General features: G+C 42.2%; 1 protein-coding gene across 2 annotated transcripts in view; it reads right to left on the minus strand.

The window, feature by feature from the left end:
- The window catches only part of ATAD2B (ATPase family AAA domain containing 2B), a 168215-nt gene that overhangs the window by 140959 nt on the left and 5083 nt on the right, over positions 1–22173 (minus strand). For both annotated transcript variants that reach the window (XM_074991334.1, XM_074991333.1), the window contains exon 2: positions 5155–5309. In XM_074991334.1, the coding sequence (XP_074847435.1) occupies positions 5155–5309 (155 nt within the window). The remainder of the gene's footprint in view (positions 1–5154; positions 5310–22173) is intronic.

Raw genomic sequence — 22173 nt, forward strand, 5'->3', positions numbered from 1 at the left:
GGCCAGTCCCCCCTGGGACATTTGAGTCTCTGTCCCCGATCGCGATTGCCCTCGGGGGTACGAGGTAGTATGTGGGGATCTTTCCCTGGTAGATTGCCGATGGTGTCCATGCCCCACGTGGTAGGGATGACCATGGCAGTGTAGGCACTGTTCCTGGGAAGGTGACCTTGACCATTCCCTTTGCACGTACCCTCTGTGTCTGGGAGAGGGGGATCGTCGAGACACTGGAGAGAGCGATTTTGCATAATAGTCCAGCGTTTCAAATCCCAGGAAGGGTGAGGGTGGTGCCAGCCATGGGGAGGCTGATTGCAGGAAAGGAGAAGGGGGCTCCGGGTAGGCTAGGGGGGACCCCTGCCTTCTGGTTGGAGTCTGCAACATGAGCGGAGGGCTGTGAGAAAAAAGCTCCACAGCCCTGTCTGGAGAGGGGCTGCAGTGCCTCCTCTTGTGTGCAGCCTTTCCCCTCCCTAAGGGAGGTAACTCCGCCCCCTGATGGGCGGGGGATCCCGGCCCCGTCGGCACCGTGCTAGGCACGCTCGAAGGCGGTGCCGCACGTGCGGAGTGCTTCTGTGCCTGCAGGCTACGTGCCTGCGCGCTCTGCACCGCCGGTTCCCCGGGGGTCGGTGCCGCTGCCTGCGGTGCCGCCGGTACCGGCGCTTGCTTAGCCGCCGCCCTGCCTGTGGTGCGGGGCGGCTGGCTGATCATCGGAGGCTGAGCCGCTTCCACGTGGCTCTCCGTGCCGCCGCCGATCAGCTGTTGCTGCGGCTGGGGGCTGCTTGCTCCTCCCGTCCAGCTCACCGTTGCTGCCGGCAGGGATCGGGTTGGAGAAACTTTTCTCCGTTTCTGCGTTGATGGAGTGAGGGAGGCAGCTTTTCTTCTAAGGGCCCCGGAGGGTCCCTCCTGCTGCGGCCGCTCCGGCACGTCCGGCTGGAGGGCCTTGTCAAGAAGCAGCAGTTTAATCCTCATCTCCCTGTCTCTCCGTGCTCTTGTTGTTAATTTTGCACAGAAGGCGCATTTTTGTGCCACATGGGACTCCCCCAGGCACCTTATGCAGAGACTGTGCCCATCGGACACTGGCATCGCCTCTCAGCAGGACTCACATTTTTTAAAGCCTGAGGAGGACATTGTTGGTGAGTCTTTGAGTTTGTTTATGGGTACTTAGCACCCTCTTTGGCAAATGAAATTTAATGTGGGTAAGTGTAAGGTAATGCATGTTGGAAAAAATAACCCAAATTACACATACTACATGATGGGGTCAAATTTAGCTACGACAGATCAGGAAAGGGATCTTGGAGTTATAGTGGATAGTTCTCTGAAGACATCCACGCAGTGTGCAGCGGCAGTTAGTAAGGCAAATAGGATGTTAGGAATTATTAAAAAAGGGATCGATAATAAGACAAAAGATATCATACTTCCTCTATATAAAACTATGGTACGCCCACATCTCGAGTACTGCGTGCAGATGTGGTCTCCTCACCTCAAAAAAGATATATTGGCATTAGAAAAGGTTCAGAAAAGGGCGACTAAGACGATTAGGGGCTTGGAAAGGGTCCCATATGGGGAGAGGCTAGAGAGACTGGGACTTTTCAGTTTGGAAAAAAGGCGATTGAGGGGCGATATGATAGAGGTATATAAAATCATGAATGGTGTGGAGAAAGTGAATATAGAAAAATTATTTACCTTTTCCCATAATACAAGAACTAGGGGACACCAAATGAAATTGATGGGTAGTAGGTTCAAAACTAATAAAAAGGAAATTTTTCTTCACACAGCGCACAGTCAACCTGTGGAACTCCTTGCCCGAGGAGGCTGTGAAGGCCAGGACTCTATTAGGGTTTAAAAAAGAGCTTGATAAATTTTTGCAGGTCAGGTCCATAAATGGCTATTAGCCAGGGATAAAGTATGGTGCCCTAGCCTTCATAACAAGGGCAGGAGATCGATGGCAGGAGATAAATCACTTGATCATTGTCTTCTGTTCTCCTTCTCTGGGGCACCTGGCATTGGCCACCGTCGGCAGATGGGATGCTGGGCTTGATGGACCTTTGGTCTGACCCAGTATGGCCATTCTTATGTTCTTATGTTTCCCCGTCCGATGGCCTGCCTCAGCAGGAGGGCTGATGGCCCTAGCTCCCGGCCTCCGGCGCTTGTTACTGGGACTGGCTTGAGCTGTCCCTCCGTAGCTTGTTTGTTGTTTGTTTTTTTTTTGTTTTTTTTTTCACAAAATAACAACCGGCTACTTATGGTAGCCTAAATAACTGAAAACTTTAAAGAGAAAACAATTAAAGTCGTTGAATACGCTATGTGGCTTTAGCCTAGTCGGATTCCGTCTGCAGCCGACGGCGGTTGAGAGGAACTGGCGGGGACCGGAGCGCGCACATGGCCAGGAGCGCGCCAGGGAGCGGCGCGCGCCGGTGCATGCGCGGTCCGGTAGAAACTGCTTGGAAGATCCGATCTGCGGCGCCGGCCAAGCCGTCACCTATTGTGGAGCACCCACGGGGACACTCGAAGAAGAATTAACCTTACTTTAGGAAAACAATTAGAAAGTCCAAAGGGAAAAAGTGATTAAAATAAATTATTTAAAACCGTTTTAAACTGTTTCAAACCTGTTTGCTGGTAACAATCCATCCTGTATACTTTATATCTTGCCCATTGACTCTTAAGTGACCCAGCATATAATTGTATGTGCCTATATAAGTTCTATAGAATCACACTACTGGAAGGAACCTTGAGAGATCTTCTAGTCAAGCCCCTGCACTCATGGCTCAGTTAAGCATTATCTAGACCATCCCTGGTACGTGTTTGTCTAATCTACTCTTAAAAATCTCCAATGATGGAGATTCCACAACCCCCCCAGGCAATTTATTCCAGTGCTTAACCTAACTGACAAATAAGTTTTTCCTAATGGGCAACCTAAACACCCCTTGTTTCAATTTAAGCCTATTGCTTCTTGTCCTATTATCAGGGATCCCCTTCCTCCTCCTCCTCCTCACATTGTACATATGTAAAAACTGTTTGCCCCTTCTTTCTTCTCTTTTCCAGGCTAAACAAACGTAACTTTTTCAATATTCCCTCATAGCTCATGTCTTCTAGACCTTGTTGCTCTTCTTTGACTTCTTCCAATTTGTCCACATCTTTTCTGAACTGTGGTACCCAGATCTGGACACAATACTCCAGCTGAGACCTAATCAGTGTACAGTGAAGTCGAAGAATTACTTCTCATGTCTTACTTAATTACAGCACTCCTGCTAATGTGTCCCAGAATGATGTTAGCTTGTTTGGGGGGCACAAGTGTCACACTGTTGATTCATGTTTCGCTTGTGGTCCACTATGACACCCAGATCCTTTTCTATGGTACTCCTTCCTAGTCAGTCATTTACCATTTTGTATCTGTGCAATTTACTGTTCCCTCCAAAGCAGAGTATTTTGCATTTTCATTGAATGTCATCCTGTTTACTTCAGACTGTTTCTCCAGTTCGTCCACATAATTCAGAACAGGGAACAGCAACCCCCAGCACAGGTGCCAAGGGTGGCATGTAAGCCAATTTTCATCAGCACGCAAGGCGCAAGCTCAGCCCCTCCTCTCTTCCCCCAGGTATCCGAGAGTTTGCTCAAAGCCAGTGAATTAACAAAAGACCAGCTAATGCTACCAACCACCCCCTAACCAATAAAGCTCTGCATCGTCATTTGTTTATTAATGAAGCTATTGTAAGTAGGACTATTAATAACTTTAAAAAGTATCACCAGCACTCAGACTGGACAGACGTCAAAAGGTCACATTTTGTCACTCCACGTGTGGAGAGACTGGTGACCCCTGAATTATAATTATAGAATTGTAATCCTGTCCTCCAAACCATGTGCAACTCCTCCCAGCTTGGTATCATCTGCAAACATTGTAAACTTAATCTCTATGCCATTGTGTAAATCACTGAAGGTATTTAACAGAACTGAATGCAGAACTGAACCCTGCAGAATCCACTCGTTATGCCCTTCCAGAACAACTGTGAACCACTGACAACTACTCTCTTGGACCGGTTTTCCAATCAGCTGTTACACAGCCTCCCCCCACACATGCGCGCACACACCCTACCTCTCTCCCCTCACAGCAGCAACTGGACTGGAGGGAGATGTGGTCGGGAGCCACAGGGGTCCAGGGCTGAGACCACATGATAGGTGCCTCTACTATGCTGGCAGGGTGCCGCCAGGACCTGAAGGAGCGCTGCCAGAGCAGATCCTGGAACCATGGATAAGACAGGAGCGAGTAGCTCTAGCCCCAGGAGGGGCACAGTAGCAGGACTCTGGGTCTAGGTCTTGGCAGAAGGACGCTGACAGGCTGCTTCGCTTGTAGCTGCATTTGGGTCATGGTAGGGCTGCCTCGGCCACACTTAGGTTCAAGCTGGGGAGAGGCACCACATTCGGACCATCCCACCCCTGGCCACAGCATGTTGGAGGTAAGGCTAGTTCGAGGGTATGGTGGCCCTCCTGTGTTTGCAGCAGATCCCTGTGTTGGGTGAGTTCATGAGTGCTTGAGCAGCACTAAACAGAGATTGTGCAGCCACGCATCTTACAGGGAACTCTGGTTTCTGTATGCTCACAGAATGACTGATTCTATTTTAGGAAAAAGTTTTCACATTTGGAACCAATCAGTCAGAAAAGTAAACAGAAATCTTTGGTTTTGGCTGCACAGAATGCACAGTACTTGGCCTGCTTCTAACATACTAAACAGCTGAGTCAGCTATAGTTGTCCAATAGTGAAGAGGCTGAAAACATCATTGAGAAAAAGGTGGCTGCACCACAAGAGGTTAAAAACCCACAGATTTCCTAATTTAAGAGTTAGGGCCTGATGCTTATTCTCTGAGAGCACTGAATTCCTAACCAAGTCATCAAGAGTTCTGGATGCACAGCAATGTAAAATTGGACCCTAACACATTCAAAGCTACTTTCTATTTTAACAGATAAATTGGTGTCACATCAGGAATATAACTCATAAGATTCACATAGTTATCCTTTCAGATATCAGACAACATAGACTATAAGAAAACCACTTAACAACATCATGCTTCAAAAGTGTGCGGCATGTGCTCTCACAATAAATATGAGGGTTTACTAATTTATTAAAAAGAACTGTGCTTTGTCTTTTCATTCAGAGCACCAGTTTACCTGGACTGTCCAGCTGAAAGGCTCCATTCCTCTCGCTGCCCAGTACTGCGTGATTTTGATTTGTCTTTGCACACAGGATCAGCATGTTTCAAGGTACGTTTGGCTGGAGGAGATATGTGGCTATCACTCAAACTAGCATCACTACCTTCATCTTTCTGAAAGAGACAAAGTATTACATCACATTTAACTGGTTCATTTTCACATTTCCCATAGCAAAAAACAAGATTCCACCACTCAGTTAAAGAAAGTCAAACTAAGTTCATGCAAACATCGCAGTACTTCATCAATGTTCACAGAACTCATCTACCTTAAAAGGCAGACATGCTGAAAGTTAAATCACCAATTCACTTAGCAAAGCCCTTGCACAGGACCTGAGGAGCATAAAAAATTAAAATTCTGTATCGTAAACCCTTGAGTTACATGGGCTTGCATTCTTGCAATCCCATGTAACTCAAATTTTTGCGCAAGTTGGGAGACAGGGGCAGGGAGAGGGAACCAGGCTGCAGCTCCCCTCCACTTGCAGAAGCAGGGAAAGTGATCAGCCCACCCGAGCTGGTCAGTTTCCTGGCTCCCACAGTGGCAGGATGCCAGGAACCAGGGGGCAAGACAGGTGCCTGTCTCCCCACCACTTTCAGGACCCAGGAAACTGACCAGCTCATGGCCAGTCAGTTCCCCCCTTACCCAACGCCCAGTGCAGGGCAGCTAGCTCCCCTCCTCTTGCCGGACCGGGAAACTGAACAGCCCACCGGGACTGGTCAGTTTCCTGGCTGCTTCTTCCTTCCTTCCTCCAGAGGCACAGCAGTCAGGCTGACAGCTGTACAGGTGGGGGGAGGAAGGTGAAGGGGCTTGTAGCTTGCCTAGCTGCCTGCAGGGGGAAAGGGCCAAAGAGCAGCTTCAAGTTGTGCTTAACTAGCACTAAAGCAAGTTACATGCAACTTCTAAACTCACTCTTCCTAGTTTTCCAAAACCCATTATATTGCATCCCTGGTAACACAACTGCCCTCACTATTACTGTAATTCATAAAACACATTTTCTCACTATTGTATTTACATCTTCGTCCCTGATGGCTGTATAACCTAGTAACTAAATCAAAGAGTACATGGGCCAAAACAGGAGACAGAGGTGAGGGCCCCTTGTCTGCTGTGCTTCTGAACCACTGAACCCTCCAGGAACCCTGAACCGCTCCCTAGCTACACCTTAAGTTTGAGGTGTGGCCCCAGTAGTCCAGATTCCCCCTTAGCTGGTGTGTCTCAGGAAGCCCCCCCCCCGAACCCTTTTGTCAGAGTGGTAGACTGGGGGCTCGTGCACGCTGGAGGCAGCTGAGCAGGCAGACTGTGGTTCCTCAGCTGAACCTCCTCCTGTCTCCCTGCAAGTCAGCCCCTGACTGAGCCAGGCTCTTGCTTTTCTCCTCCCTCCACACCTGGCACTGATTGCAGTTGAAGTAAGGAGGAGGTAGCTGGGACCAGAGGTTCTGTTTAACCCCTAGGATGCCAGGCCTGCCTTGTTACACCGCTTCACAATATTACTGAAATTTAAGTAGCTATTAGAAAAAGAAACAGCAAAATGACCTGCTCTCTCATACCTTTAGCCAAATTATTAAGAGAAGAATTTTAAAGAATCCATCACCAAAATGTCTGGGCAATTTTAGGTTTTGTATTTCCTGTTAAAAATGTGCAAATATTGAGATATCTAAGTCAAGAAAATGAAAAGTGTTACAGATATATTCAGAAGCTTTAATCATAAATCTAAAATATTTTTAAAAGAAACCTCTTTCAACAATCTTCCTTTACAGTTTTCAACAACAGCATGAAGGGTTAATAGCAAGAATACTTTGAAACACCATGCTATGTAGAAATTGCTAATAACTAAACTTTAACAGTTGTTAACTAGTCAAAATAATCCTGAGGGGGAGCCTAACAGACATGTAAAACTACAACTGCCTTTGTCTTCACTAGTCTCCCATACAAGCAAGCTTCACAAAGGTTAAAACAGTCTTCTCTCCTAATGAACACAGCACTTGACTTTTTGCTGATCTAACTTCTTGCATTTTTTTACATTTTCATATCTTATCCAACAATGTAGAATCAAATTTTAAAACACTAAAGTAAAGCAGTGGTTATGGATTCCAAAATCGGATTCAAACTCCAGTAAATTAGTACTAGGGCTCTCCATTATAACTACCAAACATTAAACAGACATTGTCTTGTTTAAAAGTTGTAAAATTCATTACCAAAACGAAACAAAAAAGCAGTCATGTATCACTTTAAAGACTAAACAAACAATTACATTTTCACATAGTTGATGGATCTCCACTCCAACAGCTGAATGTAGTGCCTTGCATGTTGAATAGTGACAGAGAGATAGCTGTGTTAGTCTGTATTCTATCAAAAGAAAAAGGCAGCCATGTGGCACTTTAAAGACGAACACAATTATTTGGTTAGTCTTTAAAGTGCCACATGACTCCTTTTTTCTTTGCTAGAATACAGACTAACAGGGCTATCACTCCATCACTCATTACCAAACCTGTTTTGCAACTAACAACCAGCAAGGTCCATACCTCTTTCACTGACCACTCACAAATTTATAGTCCTATACCATAAACTACAGCCACACCTGTACGTGCTGTGTGAAATGCTGAAATGCAGCAAGTGAAATGCTGAAATGCAGCAAGTCCAACATAATGAACACTTCCTGCCAGGAGTTCCTCTGTGCAACACAGAAGCGGAGCTGCAAGTGAAGTCGCAGAACTGGTTTGAAAGTCGCTTGGGTGGTACAGGAGAATAAAGAAGAAAAAGGCAGGTGCAACAATGCAATACAACCTAAAGCCATTTAATAACTCGCTGTAAACTTAATACAACACATTTTTTAAAAACAAGACAGATTGTAGCTTAACATAGGCTATGAAAAGCGTTAATTATTTTTTACTAGAATATTAATTCCGAACATGGGCTAAGAAAGCTACCCTAACAATAATCTCATTAAGATGAATGTGAGATAATCAAGCCCAATCTAAACATAAAATCACCAAACCCTGAATTAGATTTGCTGCAGAAATACTGTATGGTCTATGCACCATTTTTCATGCTGAAATCCTGAAAGGTAGCACAATGAGAAAGACCTAATTTATTTTAACAAAAACAACAAGGAATCCAGTGGCATCTTCAAGACTAACAATTTCATTGTGGTGTAAGCTTTCCTGAGTTACAATTCACTTCATCAGATGCATTAAGGAGTCAATGGACTCCTTGCTTTTGCTGAAACAGACTAACATGGTTACCTCTGAAACCTAATTTATTTTTATTTCCACACACAGTAAAAGTTATGCTGATGGGAAGGACGCAACTACAATTGTTGGGTTCAGGCCAGGTTGGAAAACTACAGGACCCTTTCGGGCTCAAGATGTATGGGAGGAAGAGAGACGACCATAGGGGCAGAAGAAGATGAAAGTGAGTCAGGTCAGAAAATGATTCAACCTGCTCAGGTTCTGATTGGATAGGCTTGGGTCCAGGTCACACCTAAAAATTAGACCCAGCCAGATCTCTAGTGCCAACAAAGAAACAAGCACGGAGACAGGCTCAAGCTTCACTAATAAATACACAAGCAGTGAAACAACTGTCCAGGCAATAATGCAATGAGCAGCCTTCATACTAAAGTGAAACTCTGCAATGGAGCTGGTACCCTGTGTGCTAACATAAATGCTGTCATCAGAGTGCTGAGAATACTCCCTAAAATATTTTGGCTGTGCCAACGTAGTGGCTGAACTAGTAGTGAGTGGGAGTGTAATAGAGTGTCCGGTTGCACAACTACTGCTACAGACTACAAGCAGTCCCCCTCCCTTCCAACCCCCAAGTAAAGAGGGAGTGGCTGCCGCAACCTCTACCACTGCTTGCACCTGGATCAGGCAGTTTCCCCTCTGTCACTCCGAATTTAAAAGGCTGAGATACCACACTCCATGGCTCAGCTTCTGCCCCCACTCCCCACCCGTGCTTCTCTGCATTTAACAGCTTCTATACTGGATCTGACTGGAATAAGGAGCTAACCACTGACCCTCACTGTGAGGCAGAAAAGCTGGAAAAACAAAACACTGTCTCCTCCAAGAAGTTCCTTTACAAAACTCAAAGCAGGGAAGACACTAAAAGTTTGGAAGGTGCTGTTTACACTCTAAGAGGAGCACAATGGCCAGGCTGTTCACTACCACTTCTGTGCTCAAGAACAGAAATAAAACTTCACAACTAGGGGGAGTCTGTTAGTTTCATACTAAGAAGCAAAGAGTGAGCAATGAGAGTCCTGAACAGGTGGGCCAAATTTCCTGCTCATCTCATACCACTTAAATTAATGCACTAATGCCAACAAAGAATCTAAGTGCATGAAGGTTTTTAATCAATTTACACTTCTTTTACTTGAATGCAGTAAGGGGAAAATGAAGGGAAACTGAACTTAAACTTCAACACACACACACACACACACACACACACACACACACACACACACACACACACACACACACACACACACACACACACACACACACACACACTTCCTTTTCATCCCTATACTTTTAATCTACAATCATGTCAAATACAAAATTCAACACAAACTGCTTCTATACTGTGTTGTTATATTCTCAACACTACCTTTCCCTCTCACTAATTATTTTTAATCTGCTGTGGAGTTCCTCTGTCCTGCAGAAAAACATATAGCAAAACCCAGAGGCTGGACATTTAAAAGACAAACTGAGTAGAAATAAGGCACAAAACAATTAGGGTAGTTAATTACTTGAGCAAATTACTGAGCGTTGTGGTAGATTTGCCATCACTTTGAATATTTAAGTCACGACTGGACATTTCTCTAAAGATATGCTCTAGTTCTCACATGTACATATAGGGCTTGTCTACACTACCACCTTCCTTAGAAGGAAGAATGGTAATTAGGGTGTTGGGAGTTTACTAATGAAGTGCTACGTTGCATATGCAGCACTTCGTTAAGCAAATTCCCCCCACCCCACCCTGGCAACTTTGAAGTTTTAAACTTCAAAGTAGCGGCTTGCTTCTAGCCATGGTGCACCTGCCGGTACTTCAAAGTGCCGGGGCAACTTCAAAGTCCCTTTACTCCTCAAAATGAGTAAAGGGAGGAGTAAAGGGGCTTCGAAGTTGCCCCGGCACTTCGAAGTACCAGCAGGTGCGCCACGGCTAGACGTAAGCCGCTACTTCAAAGTTTAAAACTTCGAAGTTGCCGCGAGGGGGGAAGGGAGGGGGATTTGCTTAACAAAGTGCTGCGTATGCAGCGTGGCAATTCATTAGTAAACTCCCAACACCCTAATTACCATCCTTCCTTCGAAGAAAGGGGGTAGTGTAGACAAGCCCATAGAGGGCCAAATCATTATAATTTATATGGAGATTTTTTGCAGATTCTGTAATAAAAATGGTGTACATTTGTTTCCATTCTTTACTGGACCTAAATAGAACAGAAACACAAACAAGGTCCTCTGCAAATTCCTATCTTTTCTTGTTGCTGCTTCTTTTCCTTTAGACTTGCTGCTGTGAAAAGTAATATTTCTGTGTTTGTTAATATTACTTTTCACAACTAGCTGGGAGGCTGTGAAAAATTATATTAACATACAAATATAAATTTTCACAGCAGACTTTCTCGGCCCGCAAGCCAGGGAACAAATTAGTCCTGGATGGGCGGGGGGAGGGAAATAAAAAGGTCAAGACAACATGGGGATAGATGAAGGAATGAGGCAGCAGCAGGAGTCAGAGACAATACCAGAGGAGGAGGGAGAACCGAGAGCCAGCACCTGCCATTGTGCAACTAAGGTGCAGGACTGGAGCCTAAAGCCCAGTGACCAGAGCCAAAGCTTAAGCCTCACCACACATGTACGTGAGGGTCTGCCAAGTGTTTCTAGCTCCAGAGAGGGGCAGGGGTAAATCCTTGAGGATGGCTGTGGGGAACGGTCCACTGTTTTGCTCCTGACTCCCAGTCACTGCCCACAAGCCTGTGCCCACAAGCAAACCCTCTAGCAGCCAAATCTGAAACTCTGTCCCCTTCCCCCACTTTTTTTTGCAGAGGTGATGCAAGGGGAAATTGTCAAACCCCTGCCAGCTGGGACTAAGACAGCCTGGCTGCTTCAACCCCAGCTGGCATAGGGTACCCCTTCTCCACCCACCCATTACTGTGCAAAGAGTGAGGGGAAATTGACAAAATTTCACAGCACAATTGGGCTATATCTAGACTAACCCCCTCCTTTCAGAAGGGGCATGATAACGAGAGAGTTGGGAAGATGCTAATGAGGCGCTGCCATGAACATGCAGCACCTCATTAACATAATGGCAGCCACGTTCAATTCGAAAGCATTGCTTTCTAATCTCTCACCGCGCATGAGGACGGGGGCCTTTCAAAATGATCCCCCAGACTTCAAAAGCCCCTTCTTCCTATTTGGTTTTAGTCTTCCCAACTCGCTCATTACTACACCCCTTCCAAAAAGAGGGAACTAGTGTAGATGTGGCCTGGGACAGTTCTCTTGGCACACTGGTTGAAAACCACTGCTCTAGTCCAAACATATTCATTCAGGGAAGCTTTATGACCTGTTTTACACAGGAATTCAGATTGGATGATTAGAATGGTGCCTTCTGGCCTTCTCAACTATGAATGTATCATGCACATATCACAGTGTCGTTACATGTACTAACAACATTTTAAAATAATACTAGATACCTGTCCAAACTAGAAATTAAAGAAAATAACGAAATTCTCTCTTCTCAACATACTCCTTTAGAAAAGGCTTTAGTAACTAGATAAGGAGGGGATGCATGACCTGAGAATCAACAAACTTGTGCCTTGATGAAGCATGGTCTAAAGCAAACTCAAGAGCACTTCAAAGATAAATGCCTGCCCCAAAGTATACAATGGACACTACTATCTAAAGCATTTTAGATGATCACCTGTGAAGTTGAAGGACAGAGAGAGAGAAAGGCCAATCTCTAGCACATAAGAATACTGCACATAAAGGACTTATTATATAAAACAGGTTGCAAGCTGATACCTCAGAGAAAATGAAAAAATATCTTGGCTTCAACTTTTGTCTAGACATGCAGAAGTAACCAGTGTTCCCACAGGTTTAGTGATTAAGGAAAGTTGCTGATGCACTACCAACATATGCTTTCTCAATCAGAGGCCTCTGACACTGGTTGTTTCTCAAAACCAAAAGTGCCACCTTTGTTTTATGTGAACTGCACGTCAGTCACAAAACTTAGAGTTCCAATGTGATCTACACTTGAGCTTGGGAAAAAAAAAAAAATCTACTAGCCTCTGATAAATATAAAGGATTATGAAAAAACCCACCAGGTCACCATCCATAGAAGTAATCGATTATGAGAAGTCTTAACAATTCCAACTAACCTGATGAGTAACTCTGTTCACTCAGGAAATAACCGGCTTAGCAAAATAGCTTTTAAAGCAACAATATAATCTGATCTCATGATTTTTACTACACAGGCACTCTCAATCCAATCTAGTTATGAGAATAAGAATTCTCACCCCTTAGGCCATGTCTACAAATTTGGAATTCCAGGAAAAGATTCCCATTAGTGCAACTATTGATTCAGCTAAACTGACATTTGTATCATTGGACACCATGGTATATAAAAGGTTTCCATTATGGTAAAACCAGCTCTCTCAATCATCTATTCTATGGAATGATGTGCCACACCATTTCAAAGTTGTCAAACTGTGACCACATCCAACACAATTATTATTAATGCTCATATCAGTTCAGCACAACTAGATACAATAGAGTTTGCCACCTATTATTATTCTCCCTTCAACATCTATAATCTTGTCTCCCTCTTCTACAATTTACCATTTTGAGCAACATATTCAATTTCTATATTTTAATTAATTTTTTAACTATTTCTTAATCACAGTTTTAAAGGCAAATTTCAATTAATATTTTCTGTTCTGATTTTAAAAATACCAAATTAACTTCTTGAAATTTGCTTGTATTAACAAATTGTTACCACGAAATTTGCTTTTCCAACTGATATTTGAAAGTATCTCCATTTCTGCCTTTAGCTCCTTGAAATAAGACTTAGGATTTGTAGGCAAACATCACTCATGAGAGCAAAGTTTTTACTAATCTTAGAAAATGCGGACTCAGTCTATGGTCCCCTTTTCATCTCGAGAGACGGCGGTGAGCATCTATGGGCAATGTTTGAATCTGCAGCTTCTCTCAGGGCTTATCCGTCCAGTATTGGATTTGCGTGGTTGATTGTAATAACCGCATGTCAGTCTATTTCTGAATTCTTGAGTCAGAGAGATTTTCCTTCTAAGACAGAATTCTTTTGCGTGGCTTGCACATATACTATCTAAGGATGATGTGTCCTGTCATAGCAATCATTGCCAGGTATTTCAATCTGATCATGTAATTCCCAGGATTCTGGATCAATGTTGAATTTTTTCATGGCGTTTTTGCATGTATCCTTGAATCTCAGCTTTGGTCTTCCTCTTGTTCTCAACCCACGTGACAGTTCACCAAAGAGGATTTCTCTGGGAAGACATAAAGCTGGGTATGCCAGATCTGGACAGGACATCTGCATTTGAAACTTTATCTTGCGAGTTGATAGTCATAAGCCTGTGGAGGCAGTAACCACTCCTTATTTACATATTCTGAACAGCAATGCAAACATGTCTCAGGGCAGTGGTCTTTTTTTTTTTTTATGCCGGTAGTTGCTGGCACTGAGTACTGGCACCTCAGCAGCCACAGAATTGGCTGGTGGGGGGCAGCACAGAGGGAAGATGGCTGAGTACGGGCTCTTCTTTTTGATGAACTGGACTCCTGAAGAGTTTCCGACAGATATAACAAGTGGGCAAAAAAACCAAAGAGGTTACATGCTAAAGAATTATTTTTGTCTCTACCATACTAGGCAGCCTTGTTGTGATGCCCTATTTTTTTCTTGAGGGAGGAGAGATGTTCTACTAAATGACACATGGGCTCACTTTAGAAGCATTTTTATTCCTCAAATATAAAAAAGTCAAGTACAAATCATACTGGCACTGTGAATTTTGGGCTTGAAGTGAAGTTCAAATAAAACAAAGATATAGTTTAAAGCTGTGTAATTCTGTACACAACTGAATCTAGTTTAACTAGGTTTGCTAGCCTTTTGTATCTGTTCTTATATACCAATACATTTCAACTACCTTGTTTTTTTTCTGCACCCACCCTATCAAACATCTCAGCCAACAAATACATACTCAACTGATGAAGAGTCAGGTAGGAGTGCATATTTAGAGGATAACAAAACGACAAAAATTTTGAACCCTAACGTCTTGCCTTCTGGGAAATTAAAATTAAAAAATCTTGTAGTTTTCCTCAATGCTCATGATGTGCACCCATCCCATCACCAATCTGACATGGAAATCTGGGTCTTCAATTTCACATGTTAAGGGAGAAGGAAAGAATACAAAATTACAGTTTCATCATCCACATTTAATTCTATTTTTCCTGTTCTTGATTCAGCCTATAACCTTTATAGAGAAGCCTACCGCAATGGAAATCAGAAGACCTGGGTTTAATTTCTAACTTTGAAACTTGTCTGCCGGGAGAAATTGGACAAGTCACTTCCCCTCCTAAAGCTTAATTCCCTATCTGTGGAAAAAATGGGGATAATGATACCGACATCCTTTGTATTGCATTTTAGATCTACTACTGAAAATGAGGTAAATGCTAGATATTATAAATTATGATAAATATTATATTTGGAGTCAGTCATTTTGACCAAGCCTTGAAAAGGTTCCACACCTTCCCTGAGCTGTTATATTTTATTTGTTTATTTTGTTCTTCTATGGTTCCAGGTCTTTGTTATTTAGATCAAGTTAGAGTTCCCCAGACTGACACTAGTGTCATCCTGCAGCAATCTCTTAAATTACTTCAAAACCTCTTTAAATTGATGTTGTGAATTTAGTGTTTTCTTTTACAGTCGCATACTTTTGCGAAAGGCTTTCATTTAAGTTACCTTCATACTCGGTGCAAATTTAATCTCATTTATGATAGCTGGAAGAAAATATAGCAACACAATCTTGCTAAAAATTTCCTCAGTGTCACTAGAGAACTGCAGCATGAATAGTCCATTTTTCCATTAAGCAACCAAAAAATATTTTAGCTTCTGCAACGTGCTTTAAGATTGTTTTATGGGTTGCTTCCTCCCCAGGAAGGTTTGGATAACACAATGACCCACTTATTGGTCAGAAGTTTGATGTTTGCACAGGAGTTTTCGTCTCTTTTTCACTTTAATTTGGTTGTCTGAGAAAACCGAAAAGAACTCCTCTTGTCATAATTTTCCCTGAATACTTGGATGGCATATTTAGCATAATACTCAGGGATCTTCTTTTCTCACAGAGACTCAATGGTATTAAGTGGAAAGCATTTATTTCCCCTACCCCCATAGGTATAACATGCAGTCATTACTTCGTAATTATTTCATGTTCAACCTTCTAGCCTCAATTACACTACATCTGCACTGCCCCTCCCTCTCAAAAGGGACATGCAAATGTGGCCAATCAAAAATGCAAATGAGCTGCAGATTTAAATATATTGTGCCTCATTTGCATATTCCCACAGGATCTCACTTCCAAAAGAGCTGTTTTCAAAAGCCAAAACAGCCTCGTAGACAGCATTCATTTGAAAGGAAACCCCACTTTCAAAAGCACACTTCTTAATTTTTTTCAGGAAGAAGGGTGCTTTCGAAAGTGGGGTTTCCTTTTGAACGAACTCCATCCCAGGTCTGTTTTGGCTTTTGAAAACAGCTCTTTCGGAAGTGAGATCCCACAGGATTATGCAAATGAGACATGCAATATTTAAATATGTGCCTCATTTGCATTTTCAATCAGCCTCATTTACTTGCCCCTTCTGAAAGGGAAGGGCAGGGAAGATGTAGCTCAGATGCGAACAATTATTTTTATCCATTAAATTTTCCTCTGTTTCTTTATTTAAAGCAGCTAATAAGTTTAAATTTAGCTGGAGAAGTATATTTTTGATGAATACTTCAATTATTTCTTTAAATTGCTCAATTTGTGGTAGGTTGAAAGGTGACATTTATTGCATAAGAAAAGTTGTGACTTTCTTTCCACTTCTTTACTTGCAGTTGTTTGTATGCCACAGTCACTGACAGATAGTTGGGTTTTCTGTATGTCAAAAAACTGAAAACACTCCTGATGTTGAAGAACTTGTGGATAGCCTTGGAACCGATTCCATAATGACTGATGTCATGTTTCAATGATGATTTTGGCATCAGAAATACCTTAGTTGCAGAAATTTTCCAGTGTTTTAATCATCTTCTTCCATAACCAATCTTTAATTTGGTGAAACATTTTATGAATCTGAAGAAGCCTATTTTCTGAACTTTTTAAGGGAAGGATGGATCCTTTCCTGATCCCTACTTCATTCTTGGCAATGTTTATATTTTACATCAGAGGAATCATTTTCATTACCTTTGTACATTCTATTCCTTATTTCCTGCAAATTTAGGCATGTCAAGTCACACGGATATTTATTAATCACTAAAAACTAACTCCCACTCTTTTCAAGCATTGATGAGCAGATTTGGCATTTACTATCTAGTTCCATTTTTCTGCATAACATTACCCCATTTTCTATCAAGGGATCCTCATTACCAATATGAAAAGGGCAGAGTACTCACATAACTGTTCATGACCTCCATATTGAGGGTCCACGATTTAGTGAATTTAAAGACCCATAGGTTAAAGAATGTGAAAACTTACCCAGTTTTGTACTCAACTATGTTATCAAACACCCTTCTCACCTTGCATAAATTCTGAAATTTTATTATCAACGCATTTGAAATGCATATTGAATGCATGTAAATATTTAATGCTAGAAGCTCAAAAACCAAAAGGAAAAAAATCAAAGTCTACTACACACCAGCTTTTTTCCCCTACAACCCAAACTCCAAGACTATACATATTAGCAGTTTAGAACTACGCTTAGGCTATGGTTACACTACAGTGCTCTGCCAGTAGAACCACTATCAGAAGAGATATTCTGCCAAAATTTATGTCAACAGAGAGCAGCAACACACAAAAGCCAATCAGGACAGCACTCCACTCTGTTAACAGAGCAGCTGCGCCACCCAGCTGCTCTCTCAGCAAAACGGGCACCCAGAAGCACAGCAGACAGGGCTGCCCATTGTTCTGAATGCCTTGTCTGTCTAAAGAAGGCCACCAGAGCATTCACACTGCTTTTATGTCGACAAAATCTGTTGACAGCAGTGTTATACCTAATGGCTTTGAGGCTGAGCGCTGCCAGCGAAAGTGCTGCATTTTGTCCGCAAACTGTCGACAACATACATTTGTGTGAGGATGTTTCGCCGGTTCTGTCAGCAAAACTCGCTAGTTTAACTGTAGCCTATGAAACTGCTGTATTAAACACAAATAAAGGGGCAGCATGAATACATATAATTTGCAAAAGTTCCTTCAGATTTATGATGTAAAGTGCTACAAAAATATCGTATCAGACAGCCAAATGCCTTCCTCTCTACTACTACTGAAATAGTATTTGCTGTATGTATTTTAAGCGAGGTCAAGTCGTCTGAAGTGTATGGTTAGGCATGTCTTTTAGTATTCCTATAACTCTAACTAACTAAACAAAGATTTGGGTGAAGACCCCTGGGCAGGAAGAGCAAGTTGAACCACCCCTACATTCACACAGGATGAACAGAGGAATGCTGGGACCCAAGAAATCCACAGCAGTTGGACAGAGACCATTAGTTGTGGCACTTAAGAAATAGGAAGAGATCTCTAAAGCAAATGGTAGTGCAGTAGGAACGCTTACTACTATAAGTATAAGGTCTATACTACTGCAAGTAAGTCAACCTAAATTATACAACTCCAGCTATGTGAGTAAAATAGCTGGAGGAGACATGCCTTAGCATAGCCTATTATGAACTCTACACTGGACCTTACCCCTCTCATCTGGGGTAGAGTATCAAGGTTGACTGGAGACCATCAATTTGTCATGTCTTCACTAGACCCACTAAATCAAATTCCCCAGTGCACTAATCAGCAGAGCTTCAATCTGGCTGTAATGTAGATGCAGTCCGAGAAGAGGAAAACCTTCCAAAGGTAATGAGGTAGCAAGTTAACATGTCAAGACCAGGCTCAGAGACCAGGAAAGTCAGAGCAAAACAAGAAGCCATCAAACCAGGAAGAAAATAGCAGGCACAAAAAGATCAGCACATATACGTAGAAAGATACATGAGCTCCTGGTCTGTCCTCCCACCCTCTCTCCACTAGAAGTGGTGTGAGAGCATTTACTGCCCAGACTGGGAGTAGTGATACATACAGGTTGAATTAATCTAATTCAGAACTCTCTCATTCAGCAACATCCATAATCCAGCAAGATTTTAGATAGCCGGATAACCACTAACCATGGGTGCAGTCAAGTTTCCCATGGTTCCATAAAGTTTGTTTACAACCACCAGTCCTGTTTCTCAGTGTTCTGTGCTTTCTTTAAGTTCTCATTTACCCCAAATCTCTTATAAAAGCCCAGTAAGCAGTGAAAGTGTTTGTAATGTGCCAGACAATATTGACCTCCCATGGTCCAGCAAATTCTCTTGTCGAGCAGACAGCAGTTCCCAAGGGTGCCAGATGAGAGAGATTCAAACTGCATTAGGAATAAAACATATTGCACACTGAAACAACAAGATCAAAACAAAAAACAGTCAAGTAGCACTTTAAAGACTAGCAAAATGGTTTATTAAGTGAGTTTTCGTGGGACAGACCCACTTCTTCAGACCATAGCCAGACCAGAACAGACTCAATATTTAAATATTAAATATTATTAAATATTGAGTCTGTTCTGGTCTGGCTATGGTCTGAAGAAGTGGGTCTGTCCCACGAAAGCTCACCTAGTAAACCATTTTGCTAGTCTTTAAAGTGCTACTTGACTGCTTTTTGTTTTGATAGTGTATAGACTAGCACGGCTTCCTCTTTGTTACTATGAAACAACAAGGTCATAGATACAGCAGCACAGCAGAAGACTCAAAGCAATTCAGACCTAGGTAGTGGTTACCTGGAATGAAAAAGAGCTATCTGAAGATTTATACAGCATCACTGGGGTGAATATCAACACCTCACCAGTACAGAACTCTACCACAGAGAGTACCACATCCCACTGAAAGTACAAGGGGAATTTGATAACTGGAATCTAATTACCTGAGCTAATTATCTTGCAGAACACCAAGCTGAAGACAATTCTGACAAGAAAATGCCATGGGATTTCTAATTAAAAAGTGTCTGATACCTCTGATTTAAGACTCATCTGAAATATGGCAGCTCAGTAAGCAGCCTCCATTGAAATACTGGTTCAGTACTCAAAGGAAAGAGCAAAAGTTACTGCATCACCAACACTGAATGTTCCTGAATGCTCATGTGAGGTCTTATTCACATATTAATCAAGTCTTATTCTCCTTCACTTCTGAGTTCCAAGGAGGTCAAACCCAGAATAGTGTGATTGTAGAGCTTTCAAGCAAAATGTGTAATTATTTTTACATTAAAATTATGCAATATGTGGCCCAACTCCCAGATCATCATGGACAAGATGATTTGCTAGACTGCTTTTGAAAAACCTCTCTACCCTAGTCCCTTGAGTTACACGAGGGTTGCATTCCCACACACCCTCCCACAAATTGAATTTCGCTTAAGTTGGAGGGGAAGGGGGTTTCCCTGGCAGAACGCATGTTCTGCAGCCTGGAAAGCAACCGGAGCACCTGGAACTCCGTTTGAAAGCTAAGTCCGGGGGTTGGGGGGGGGGAAAAACAGGAGGTTAAGCCTCGGGTGGGTTAGGGCTGCAGGGGAGGGTGGAGTTGAACCAGGGCTGCATGTGGGGGTTTGAACAGAGGCCGGGGGTTTGAACCAGGGCCAGAACTGAGCACGGGGGTAGTCAGCCAGAGCTGTGTTTGGACGGGTTTGAACCAGGGCTGGGGTAGGGTATGAACTGGGGCCATGCGGGGCAGGGCTACTGAACTGGGGCCACGCAGGACACAAGGCATGTTGAACTGGGGCCACGCAGAGCTAGTGGGAGTGAGTCAGGGCTGGGGGGGAGCAGGATTTTGAGTTGTGCTTAACCAGCGTTTACGCAAATTAAGCGCAACTCCACATCACGCATTTTGAGGGATTACTGTATTTACTTCTGAATTTCTCATGCCAGGTCACAAAGTAAGAAATACCACTAAAACAGGAAAAAAACTAGCTATTATTACCATCCTAAAAAGATGTTTCCTTTTCAAGAATTTGCCTTTCACCAAAATCTTTTTATAACTTCATAAACACTCACATTACCACTACTGAAAACAATAAAACTAAGAAAAACAGTTTTCTTCAAAGAATTTTTAAATACAAGTGCAAAGCAATGTCCATCCACCCCTCTCCCACCTCCAGTAACCCAAGATCAACCATTGCAGGTGTTAGGCACGGTCATACAGATAAACATCAAAATGAAATTCGAAACCAATAAACCCTTACAAGTTGTAAAAACAGAAGGTAAAGTGAGTCAAATGTCTTTTGTAACTGTACATTGATTTAAAACTAATCTTTTAAATAAAAATAAATCAAAATCATGTCAAAAATGTGTTTCACCTGTTGACTAGTAAAGAGTAACTGGTATTTTTAAGAACTAACGAGTAGCTACTCTATATACCCTGTAGAAGCTGTAAAATTGCGATATCACACTTTTAATGGGGAAAGAATTCTTTCAATTAATTTTATACATTTAGAAACTGAATAAAAATATTTGTTCCATGAAAATACAGTGCTTTATGTTAATCCCTAGTTCTGTTTGTGCTTCACTTAGCAATCAAGTACAATGGAGAGCTCTATGTTGCTACTGAATAAACTGAATGTTGTTGGCAGTCCTACTTTTAGCTAGGAAGGCGTATTACACTATTACAGCAAACAGAGTGCCCTCAAGTAGCTCTTTAAAGTACTTGTAATGCTCCCTTGCCCAATTAAGTTAGGGTAATCTTATCTACATTTCTAGAATGTCTAACCAAAACACTGGCTTGTTTTAAAAACTAATATAATTTTAGCTGAGAAATAAATTCTTGGCTGTTAGGTTTTGCAACTGAATTAAAGAATCACCTCTTAATATTGTGGAACAAGTTAAGTTTAATTTCAACTGTTAATTAAGTCCAACCATTGCAATCACAATTCATGTATCAGTATACAAAAGACATCCAAAAATTAGTCTTGTAAATTAACAATAGGAATTCAAATGTGTGCAGGCGCAAATGTATTTTATGGTAATTTTTAAATTTTTACACAAAGGGCAACCAAACCTCTAATTGCACTTACAATATTACAAATGAAACATGACAACAATATACCTCACTTTGTCTTCTTCACATTCTAATGCAGAAATGAGCAAACTTTTTATGCAGGACCCTATTTTTCATCCATGCAATTAGCAGCCCAGCCCTCCCCTACTCTCCAACCAGTCTACTGTAATCCAAAGTGACAGAAATTTTGGTTATGCTCCTATGAAAAAAAAATTTCAGAATGTGCATGAAAATAAGTCTGTCGAATGCAAAAACTTTATTAATCAGTATATAAATGAGAAGGCACAGACATAAAAACTGTAACATACTTCAACATTTTTAATGAGATGGATGAGCCTGAGACTCAGCAGCCAATCACGCTGCAACCCCCCAAAGAAATTTCATGCCCCCCATAGAAAGTCCTGTCCCCCATTTTGTGCATCCCTGTTCTAATGTATTAAAACCTGCCAGTATTATTTCAAAGAATATAAATATGATTGTATGATTCACTTGGCAAGTTTATTTTATGGATCTTAATATTTGGTCAATACAAAGAACATGCATTATATCCCAGTCTTCCAATCTACCATGTAAATCACCTGAAACATGTCACTTAACAAAATACTAGCATTTAAGACTTAAGAAATTTATATCTTAAGCACTCCTTTCCCCTACATTTGGTATTTTTAAACT

Source organism: Carettochelys insculpta, chromosome 3 (genome assembly GCF_033958435.1).
Source record: "Carettochelys insculpta isolate YL-2023 chromosome 3, ASM3395843v1, whole genome shotgun sequence".
Lineage (NCBI taxonomy): Eukaryota > Metazoa > Chordata > Testudines > Carettochelyidae > Carettochelys > Carettochelys insculpta.